The sequence below is a fragment of the Epinephelus lanceolatus genome, chromosome 18 (genome assembly GCF_041903045.1).
Source record: "Epinephelus lanceolatus isolate andai-2023 chromosome 18, ASM4190304v1, whole genome shotgun sequence".
NCBI classification, from domain to species: Eukaryota; Metazoa; Chordata; class Actinopteri; order Perciformes; family Serranidae; genus Epinephelus; species Epinephelus lanceolatus.
Window position 1 is genome coordinate 34283093 of NC_135751.1, and position 11625 is coordinate 34294717.

Genomic DNA, 11625 nt, shown 5'->3' on the forward strand with positions numbered 1-11625 from the left:
GCTTTATTTAGGAAAATCCCAAAGTTTTGTCAGGAGAACGCATCAGAAAGACATCAAACACACATCACTTCCACGCCTCTAACTGTATGTACTGTATTTCCGTGTCTACCAGGTACACACCATGGCCCCACACTATGGGCAGGCACCAACTCGGGCAGTGTGTACGCCTACGCTCTGGAGGTACCCGGCGTGGGCTCGGGTCGTGTGTGTGAGCGGGGCGGAGCCGGCGAGAGCAGCCAGTGTGTGGAGGCAGTGTTGGGTAAAGAGATCCAGCTGATGCACAGGGCCCCCGTGGTGTCAATCTGTGTGTTGGACGGCCGGGGGAAACCTTTACCAGACCCGTACGAAGCCTCCCAGGACCTCGCCATCGCGCCGGACATGACCAATGCTCACTCTGTTCTCATCGCCTCAGAGGAACAGCTAAAGGTGATCTATTCACAAATACTTCACCGCATTTAAAAGGTTTTAGACTGATAGGTTATAGACTGATGATGTTATAGTTTAAAATCCTGTGCTCTCTGTCCAGGTGTTCTCTCTTCCTAAGGTGAGCGCTAAGACCAAGTTCAAGCTGACGGCACATGAAGGCTGTCGGGTGAGGAAGGTGGCGCTGGTGCTCTTCAGCTCCACAGCGCAGGAAGACTACAGCGAACACACACTGGTCTGTCTGACCAACCTGGGCGACATGCACCTCTTTAACATACCTGGCCTTCGACCACAGGTACGGTTTATAGGGGCTTGTGTGCATGTGTGTGCTGGCAAACAAGCCAAAGTCTAATTTTGACAATAAGAGAGTTTGTGTTTGTATTTTAGGGGTTTTTACAGTAACTGTACGACACTTTTTTGTGCATTAGACAACTAGCAATTTGATGGTGTGGGTGTTGTTTTACTGAATTATTCATGATGCACTGGTGCTTAATGCCTATTTTGTGTCTTTAGGTGCGCTACGACTGCATCCGTAAAGAGGACATCAGCGGCATTGCATCCTGCGTGTTCACCAAGAACGGACAGGGTGAGTAAAACATGTTTGATTTTAATAAAAGTGCAGCAAAGATGTAATTGAAAAGATCTCTAATTGAGGCACTGAAAGTCAAGAGAAAACTGCACGTGATAATGACTTTCACATTCACAACACTGTAAAAAAAGACTTCCAAATAGGGAGGGTCGGATCAGGTTAAAGGTTAATTTCACCCAAAAAATATTTTTCCACTTGCTCCACCGGCATCCAGTCACACATGTAGTTATTGCCATGGATCCCTACTCAGTGTAGGTGAATGGAAATTTGTTTGTGGCTCTTAAAACGGGAAAATTAACGAGCTTGTCTTTCCAGAAATAACGTCCTCAGACAAAGAGTACAGTAGAAAATTGTTCCAAATATATCACAACTTTAAAGTCATAATAACTGTCTAATTATTATCTTTTGGTTTTCTACACAGGGTTTTACCTGATCTCTCCCTCAGAGTACGAGAGGTTCTCACTGTCTGCCAAAGTCATCACTGAACCGCTCTGCTCAGTTCAGCTGGACCGACCGCTAGAGCCCACACCTGCCAGGTAACACGCACACTTAGTATATTGTAATGCTATCAGAAATGTAGCTTTTATCAGGACACACATTTACTGTTCACCCACAGTGATTACAATGACCTGCTTCACACCCAGCACACCTGGTTTGGCATCACGGCACACTATTTGAGAGTCTACAGTATATTAACATACCTCTCTTCTGTTGCTGTTCAGCGTTTGTACATGTAGGATGTGACGGTTGGTCTTTGTGGTAGTCTGTTTGTCCCACCCCTCCTCCACTGTGATTGGACGACTTGGTAAAATGATAGTGATGAGCGCAGCGTTTTACCCAAAAATGCCAAATGTGCAGCGCTTAGTGCAGAGTATACACTCAGCGTTTCATCGTGCTGCTGGAGTTTGTAGCAGAGTGTCAATGTGCGGAGCAAAGAATTGACAAAATACACTGGGCTTGTCACCATCTTCCATGTGTTGCTGTTCTTCCTTGCTGGTAGGCACTCTTCTTCTTCTCTTGGCGTTTAACAGCAGACCAGAGTACGTGTGGGCGTATGTGCTGCCTGCTGAGATCCAGCAGAACTGCACCCCCAGTACCTACAGTACTAGAGGAGAACAAGTACTGTCACATTGTCAGAATTTTGGCATCGACTTGGTTCCAAGTATCTGTTCTTGTGACATCCCAGTCCCTACCTGACAACTCAACGTGCTTCATCATATTGATGCACAGCACTAGACTCAAGGCATTACATTACCTGCTCACTGATGTGCAACATTTTCCAGAGACCCACTGTCAAAGACTCTTGGTGGTCCCTGGACCCCACACTGGAAACCACTAAACCTACTGTTCATGGTGCTCTCCGTTGGGTTTCCACCAGCTGGAGGCTCTCAGCTGCATGTGAAACCAAAGAAATGATACTTTTACTGTTATTACTTTATTATTACTCCGTCTGCTGCCAAAGTAAATGGTGTGTGCTCGTGTGTCTCCTCAGCGATGGTACGACGACGCAGCTGCAGGCCAACGGAACCCACAAGAACCAGATGGGTCAGGCTGAGGGTACGTCTACACACACACACACACACACACACACACACACACACACACACACATTCTCTCTCCTCTTGTTTCTTTCTCTCCTCGTCTACTCTCCCTCTTCATCACTTTCTCTTCTCTCTCTGAGCCTCTTAAACTGCCAGCAGGCCTCGCAGGGGTTCCCCTCCGGTCTCCATGGTAACCATTCAGTATGCCCCAGTTGCCTCTCCTGCCCAGCACCTCCCTCTCTGGCAGGAAGTGGTGGTTGTCCTGGAGACCAGAGTAGGGTTTGTTTTTGTCTTGGTGAGGCTTTCACCTGGCACTCTGACTTTATTAACTGCCCATGAAAAGTATCATTGCATCATCAAAACAATTTTTACAGGAGAAAACAAAGATTTAAAAGAGATCGCATCTGGTCAACTCTTTCTTTTTGATTGTGAATAGAATAAAAGAGACAACATCTCTTCTGCTGTGTAGATTATTATCCGTTTTTATATCTTATGGGAGTGCACTGTGAATTCAGCTCTCTGTTAAATCAGCATAAATTCATTTTTGGCCACTAGAGGGCAGCGTAACAAGCTGTAAACATAACATTGATATATTATCACCTTATAATGTTGATATGTTGAACAGTTCCGTATTTAAGGTATACATCCATCAAACGCTCACCAAAATTGTTTGGTTGGTTTGTGTCCTGATAAATGTAGGTCCAATATTTACTCTCCTTTTGAGCTCTGTTATTTGGTCTCCACCAACTGAAAATGTCGGCGTGTAGCCTTGTTCTGTGGACGATAAACAAGGTGCAGACTGATACAGTGAGTGCTGGACGGAGCCTTTGATTCCATAGGTACTATACTGAAACTGTTTGGTGGAAACGGGGCTTTAGATACAAAACATGGCAAAATAGAGTCCAGATTGAAGAATACCAAAATGAACCTTCAAGTGATCAAAACAGGATTTTGAAAACCAGGCTTGACTTAAGAACAATGTGACTTAAACAACACTGAACTAAAGGAGAAGAAACCAAAAAGATAGTTGTAATGTTAAACCGACATGTTCGGGCTCTCAGCCTCAACCAGTGATACAAAAAGGATGCAATGTTTTTTGAAAATACAGATTTCAGCCATCTTCATTTGTTCAAGTGCTGCTGAACTCCCTGCTTTCGCTCCTCTTTATTACATTTAAGCACATTGGTGGGATATAAAAGACATGACAGATTGTTTCTGAACCTACTGCCTAACCAAATTGTGATAAAGTTTTGTTTAATGAGCTTGCCAAAATAATATTCACTCTGTCCGACATTACTGGGGAATATTCCTCAGAGCCAATTAGACTCCTCCAGCAGCACACACCACTGTCAGTCACACAGATGCTTCAGCCCCTGACTGTGTTGGTTTCTCGGTCACAGGGCAAACAGAAGAGCCTCAGAGCACCCTGTCCTCTCCCGTCCTGGACACGCCGCTGGACTCCCCCCTCAGCTGCGCTGACCTCACCCTCGACTCCACCGGAGAAATCACCGTGGAGGACGTCAGGGATTTTCTAACGTAGGCTGCACACCCACTCATACGTACACGTACGCACGGCTTGCACATAAGACAGTAATTTAACTTGTGGTTTGTGTATCTGCTGCAGCACTGTGGACGAGGCAGAGAACAACCTGAAGAACATTAAAGAGGAGGAGGGACGCTCGACTGGCATCCTCATTAACTGAACAGGTGAGGTACCTGCTACAGTTACTGAAGCCACACAGAAAACACCAGCAGGAACAGATACATCAGCTCACAGTTGCTTAGACTCAACTCTGGATATTTGAAAGCAGACACACACACACACACACACACACACACACACACACACACACACACACACACACGTAACACACACGTAACACACACACACAGACACCTGTTTCTAATGGAGCCGGTCCAGAGTGTGCAAACTTCAAAGAGTTGTTCTGTCTGAGCGCTGCATTCCAATAACAAGCCCCGCACTCTGTTTTCCCTCCGCTCTGTGTCTCTGAAAAGCCAGTGGAGCAGAAATCTTTTCCGTCGAGGCAAATTGAAAAGACTTGCTCTTTAATAGTGTTTCATACTGTAGCCCAGGGTATTTCTCCTCACTGACTTTAATGTACTCGGAGTCGCCCACGCTTCATTTCAGAAGCCTCTTTATTCATGGTACCATTTTAAACTCCTCAGTTATGCCTTATTTTATTCAGTTTATTCACTAGATTGGCAATCCAAAAATGGAGCAATCTTAAAGGACAAGGGCAATATTTTTCAACCTGGACTCTTATTTTTTATGTTTTGAACAAGAGCGCTGCAGCCAGCCCGGCAGCAGTGAAACAGGCTGCGGTGAGACCCTTTTTGTTGAACCAGAAACAGTCCTGCAATTTTAAATTTGATTTAAAGTGGTATCAAAAAGGTGTGAAGGAAAAAAGAACTTCAGGCATGGAGCAGGAACAGATGCATTTGAATTAACTTTATTCACTCACATACACTTTATTCCAAAACATGGCTGCTTACATTAAAACACCGACCAGTTTCGACCCTAAGGTCTTCGTCAGGGTGCAAAAGGGTGGACAGGAGTCAAGCAAAACATTTTCATAAGGTTGGTAGGGGAGTGTCACCCAATCTTTATTAATAAGTGAGCACAGGTGGTGACAGCAATGGATCACAATGAGGGGCCACTTATTAAACAAGATTGGGTGACACCCCCCCACCAAGCTTATGAAAATGTTTTGCTTGACTCCTGTCCACCCTTTTGCACCCTGAAGAAACCGGTCGGTGTTTTAATTTAAACAGCCATGTCTTGGAATAAAGGCTTTATAACTTAATTCAAACGCATCTGTTCCTGCTCCTCACATGTGCCTGAAGTTAATTCTTTCTTCCCATGTTCTGACCCTTTACTTCAAGAGCACCTGCGTTTTTTTTTTTTTTGAGTATCATATGATAAAGTCAGTGCTGGAGCACACTACTATTTCATTCTCCTAAGTGGTATTAAAAAGGTCTGTTCTTAGTTCATCTTTCTACTGTCCCAACAATCATCAACTCAGGTTTGGCTTTGGCGCTGGTGATATCAGGGCTGTATCTGGTTAAACTTAAAGGATATTACTCTTAAACAAAAAAGGTCTATCTCTGTAGGGATGCTTTCCATAACTTCAGACAACAATCTGAGCCTGTCAGTGGCAACAAACTCCTTTCGTGGGCGTACATTGACTGTGAGAACAGGCCCTGAGTGGTTACTTTGCAGACATTGTTTCACAGGCTCGCATAATACTGGACCAATTTAAAAAAATGTTCCTCCCATTACTTGCGAAACAAAAACATGGGAAAATAGGGTCCAGGTTAAAAAAATACCAAACTTACCCTTTGACCTTTACTGTAAGGCTCCACACAGATCACAGCTTTTCTACATCTGTTAGCAGCACACACACCCTCTCATGAGTTTCCTCTAAAGGAGTGTTATTTTTATAAAAGACATTAGATAAAAAACACATGGGAGCTCCTGGATTTGGCAAAAGAAAGGAGATTATCATCACAGCTGGAGCTCGTGTTGTGTAATGATGAAAAACCAGAGATTTATGTATCATTAAATTTACTGAAATAGAGGGGGCTCTGCTCGGGTTTTTAGTGGTTACCTACTCGGCACTAATTGCACTCTTCCATGCAGTTGCATTCGTCTGTGCACTCACAGGAGTCGTAAATCAGGAGGTAATGGTTGCTGTCATCTCCCTCGTCTGTCGGTCTGTCAACACAGCTCTCCTTCATTTTTTAAACTCTCTGCTGCCCTCTGGTGGTGTAACTGAAACTACAGCTAATACACCTCAGCTGTACATTCTGTACGGCATGTACTTTATTTATAGTATAAATATTCCATTGTGTTGATTAATTATATATTCACATTTTTAGTTGTAATTTTTTTCATTGTCATCATTGTCTTTTTTTGTGATGTACAATAATTAGGGTTAAATACAAGGTTTTAAGGTCCTAAAGCCAGCTAATGTTCAGCATTTTGTTTGATTAATGACTCAAAAAAATTACTTTACACTGTATCTCAGTTCTGCAGTTTTTTTTCATAGAATGAACATAAGAGCAGCAATACATTTTAACACAAACAAGATGTTGATAGATGGCGAGTAATGTCTTAAATTAAAGTCAAAAGTTCATAGAATTACAGCAGTTTTAAGGTTGACATACCTCTACCCTTTGTCCTTTAAAGCTATAGTGCGTAACTTCTGTCGCCTCCCAGCGGATAATGCGTTATTACAACTAATAAGCCGGCGGCACTTCGATGTACACAGAGTAACACTCGCCAATCGCCACACGACGTGTAAACAGAGTAACACTCGCTTCACACCATGTACACAGAGTAACACTCGCTTCCAAGAAAATAATAAAGTACTAGGTCCAGTACATGTAACAGCAACACATACTACTCATAATATGATTATAAACCAAGTCACTTACTCATCCAACAGCAGCAAGGCAACATCCATGTCTGCCCTCAGCCCAATTTCTTCCTTCAGGGCTCTCCACCGAGGAAAAGTGACGCCGATACAAATCCTTGTTTGCCTTCTCCGTCGGTCACTTTCCTTCTTTGCTAATAGACCTTCAGCAGAACATCCAGGCTTTTTCTTTGTGGTAGGATCCACTTCTGAACCGTGTTTTGGCCGCTTCTCCGCCATGTTGCTTTCTCTTTCTACCTGCACTCTACCTCTTGCTATGAGACTCTCCGCTCTTCCTCCCCCTCCCTTCTTGTTGGGAGGTAAAACGCGGCATTTCCTGTGCGCCAGCACGGGAATGTCGCCGGTCGACACGCAAACTAAAAATGATATATATTGAAAAATACCGCGAGATGTTAGAGGAGCCGATGGGCTTAATCAGCATTGTGTCATCTCCTCTAGTAGTGGCTTGGGTGAAACAGACATTTACGGACATGTAGAAGTTACGCACTATAGCTTTAACATGGTGTGCTGAAGTGTCAGCATTAAAGGGATAGTTCAGATATTTGAAGCGGGGTTGTATGAAGTTCTTATCCATAGTCAGTGTGTTACATACAGTAGATGTCAGTCAGCACGTTCCCAATTTGGAGAAGCAGCAGTGCAGGCATGGAAGTAGAGGGCTGCATTGGGATTGGGTCCCGCCGGGTCCCACAGGACCCAACCCAAATCTTGCGGAGCGGGCAGTTTGAACTTTGCTGCGGGCGGGAACCGGCAGCTAAAAAAAAACACTGCGGGATCGGGATGTAGCCTATAGCGACAGGATGGAGTTAACAAATGTTGTGGAAAAGAAGCTCAAACAAGGTCTGAAGGCGCACTGAGCCATCTACTTCCCAGCGCTCTCAAAGCTGGTGCGTTTCATCTTCAGTATCCAGTGCGCCTTCAGAGCGGGCCTTTAGTGTCTGTGGGTGCATCTTGGAAGAGAGACGCACAGGATTGGGACCGCAGTCGGTCAGCAACATTCTCTTCCCCCACAGCAATATTATGGCCAAGTGATTCATTTGTTAAATTCATTTGTTTCATTCGTTAATTTTGTTTATTTTATGTTATTTATTAGTGTTATTTGAGCCACTCACAGCCTGCTCTCGTTGCTATTTGTTAATTACATAAAGAGGCGTGATGATGCTGGTGTTATTGAGCATAGGCTTTATCTTTATCTCATTAATGTTTCTTATTCACGTCTCTCTTAGAAAAGAGACCTCAACCTCAATCACTGTGTGGTTATATAAAGGTAGAAAAATAAATAAAATACAGAGGAGGAGAATAGAATATGAAACAGCCTTTATTTCATTAAAAACTAAATGAAAACAACGAAACAGAAGCGCTATTCCTGACCAGTGCGTCAAAAGACATGCAGGCCAGGGAAATGAAACAAACAACCCCATGAATCTCTTTATTAATAGCCTGTAAAATGACATGTTTTCTCCTGCGGGACGGGAGAAAACACAAAATCAATGTATCTCTATTATTGTGCGGGCATAAATTCTCAGAGTTTTGCGGGAGTGGACGGAAGTGGACATACACATTGCGGGAGCTGGCAGTAATGGTCAGAACTTCAGCGGGAGTGGGCGGGAGCAGGATGAAGAAAACAGTCCCGTGCAGGGCTCTACATGGTAGCTCAGCAATGTCTTGCTGTGGACGGGGGCAGCAGCAAAATGTGTTTTTGCCATCTAAAAAAATATCAATATCAGTGTAAGGGTGCACTATTTTTGTAGTATTTTCACTGCTTTACCTTGCTGTCAGGTAGCTTTTTCAGATGGGGAAGTGAAGCCTTTACAAAGTCACCAGACTCCTTTGACAAAAACAGTAATTTTACCTTGCAGAACACGGGAGCTGCTGATGTAACGCTGCCTCTGTTGGCTAGTCTGTTTGTGTTATTGTGTTACTTTGATGTTTTGAAGGATTAGTTCAGATTCATTTTAGTCACACATTAACACAAACAAACTAACCAGTCAAGGCGGCGGTAGACCAGCAGCTCCTGTGTCAGTGAGGTAGAATTACTGTTTTTGTCGATGTGGTCTGGTGGCTTTGAAGAGGACAGAAAACGGCTTCAGTTCCCCGTCGGAAAGGGCTGTCTGACAGCAAAGTAAAGCGATGAAAATAATCTTAATATAGTGAACATTTAAATCAATAGATCTTTTTTTTAGGTGGCTAAAATACTGTATGTTTCGCTGCTGCTGTTGTTCACATCAATACATTTCTATCAGGAGATACAGAAGAATGAAGTAAAGATAATATTTGAATGTACACATTGACAGATGATTTGTGCTGGTCAAGATTTGACAGAAATCTTTGGTGCTTGGACACCAGAGGGAGATATTTTGTGATCAAGGGATATCTGAGAGGCAGCAAGATAAATCCCCCCGTGGAGTCCAGACACTGGTGGAGGTGGTGGATGATGACTCTGAGGATGATGGTTGATGAGGCTGATGAATCCCTAAAGACTAGGTGGTGATGGGGAGGTTGAGCGTGAGCAAGACTGCAGCAAGATAAATCTCCCTATGGAGTCCAGACACTGGGGGTGGTGGTGGCTGATGACTCTGAGGTTGATGACTGATGAATCTGTAGACTAGGTAGTGATGGGGAGGTGGAGGTCGCGCACGACGGCAGCAAAGTAGAACTACAGCAGAGAAAGAATCCTATTTAAAATGAGGAGCAGTAAGATGATAGGCTGACAGACAAGGTGTGTCACTGTGCTACTGGCTGATTGTGAATCAGCTGATGACTCAATGGGCCTACCCCGACAATGTCACCTAGAGACAGTGAGTGAGCATGTGTGCAAGGTGAGAATGGCAGGGTGAGAAAGAAACTTACAGCCTGAGCACGAAAAATATCGTCTTCCTGACTGAACTTTCGCTAGAGCTTTGTTGCTTAGCTTCCGTAGTTGTACTCCAGCCTTCTCCTCCACACTGGCAGCGTGCCGACTGACATCTACTGTATGTAATACACTGACTAGGAATAAGCACCCCATACAACCCCACTTAAAAAAAAATCTGAGCCATCCCTTTAAGCTACAGACTGATGTAAATGTGGTGGTGTTTTTTTGCTCATACTGTTTTCTTATTGTTGTTGCAGTATTACAGGGAGGGGCTCCGGTGGTCTAGATGGACCGGATTTCAGTGCTGGACCACAAACATCTCCCATCATCCCACGGTGGAGCCCCGAGCCAGCACTCTGCACTCTCCTGTCAGCCTGGCACAAACTGGGAGGAAAGCCTTCACACAGAAAGAGAACACAGCGTCAAAGACTCGTTTGTTTGTTCCTCCCTCTGGAAGAACGACTTCTTTTTCTTCTTCTTCTATAACCACTTTGGAAACATGACATCGCCTCCCACATGGAGACACAGACAGCCTCTCCGGCACAGTGTGGCGCCTGGATGGACTTGGAGGTGGAGGTGATGATTCTGATTTCCAGCACTGAAAACTGAACTCGAGACTCAGTGCGATCATTTCCCCTCGGCCCTGTTTTTTCCCCGAGGTGACTGGATGGTAATGTTCTCCAGGCGTAATGACTGCGGCTCAGCCTTTGAGGAAACGGCTGTCACATCCTGCAGAGAAAAATTACCAGTGACTTTTCTGTGTTTTTATTTTTCTATCCACAGTTTTGTGGCGGGATGGGATCGGTCTGAGGTTTCCCCACAGTTGGAACTGGATTCGGCGCTCAGTCGCCAAATGTGCTTGTTGATTCCTCGTGCACACCAGTGGATGTGTTGGATAAATGTCCTGCACGCCGCTTAACACCACCATAGCCCTGTGAATGACCCATGTTTACGAACTGAGGATATCCAGCAGAGACTGAAAGAGAGCATCGTAGAGTTCAAGAGAGTAAGACTAGCAAAAAAAGGCTGTGAAAATTGTATTATTCCCTCTTTGGTGCCATTAAGTGCAGTTGAATTGCTTCACCCGGTGTCCTATGTGGGTCGAGGTGGTGCGTAAATCAACTGAGCCAATATGTTATCACACACAAGCACATCACCACCAAGGTTCTCAGAAGCTCTCTGTCTGCTCTCTGGATATTGAAGAAGCAAGTGCTCGGATAGTGAAGGTGTTTTGTAATACAGAGACTGACGTTGTATCACATATGTTTTGTATGGCTTTTGGAGAAAGTAAAGATATTTTAGTGACAAATAGAAAGAAGGGGAGCAAGAATAAAAAACCTATTTCAAAGCTGGTGAAGAGGGAAGCAAAGGCGGTACAATTGTATTAAAACAATACTTCACCTGCAGAATCAACATTTGTAAATCAACTACTCACCCACTGTTACGCTGAATTGGTGGAGAAAACTTTGGTTTTCTCACATGCCTCTATCGTGAACGAAGAATCCAAAAAACGGTGAACATTCTTCATGAATTAAAGTTGATGGGGATCACATTTAACAACAGCAAAACTGTATCAAAACACCAGTTTACAAACTCTCACACAACTCGTAAAGTATAATCCACATCTCAGTTATCCAGTTGTGTGCTCAGTGCTTCCCAAACACATGCAGCTTTTCTAAAATGTTACTTATGAAACAGTTCTTCATCTATGAGTAGCGAGCCTGAGCATTCCAGGGACTTGACCATGCATGAGACGGTTTGTAT

General features: G+C 44.1%; 1 protein-coding gene across 1 annotated transcript in view; it reads left to right on the forward strand.

The window, feature by feature from the left end:
* llgl1 (LLGL scribble cell polarity complex component 1) overlaps nucleotides 1–10801 on the forward strand; it is a 59124-nt gene extending 48323 nt beyond the window's left edge. The window contains exons 17-24 of the mRNA XM_033645127.2: nucleotides 113–426; nucleotides 527–718; nucleotides 937–1009; nucleotides 1434–1548; nucleotides 2505–2569; nucleotides 3954–4089; nucleotides 4178–4260; nucleotides 10119–10801. Of these exons, the coding sequence (XP_033501018.2) occupies nucleotides 113–426; nucleotides 527–718; nucleotides 937–1009; nucleotides 1434–1548; nucleotides 2505–2569; nucleotides 3954–4089; nucleotides 4178–4256 (974 nt within the window). The 3' untranslated portion in view covers nucleotides 4257–4260; nucleotides 10119–10801. The remainder of the gene's footprint in view (nucleotides 1–112; nucleotides 427–526; nucleotides 719–936; nucleotides 1010–1433; nucleotides 1549–2504; nucleotides 2570–3953; nucleotides 4090–4177; nucleotides 4261–10118) is intronic.
* Nucleotides 10802–11625: the final 824 nt, after the last annotated feature.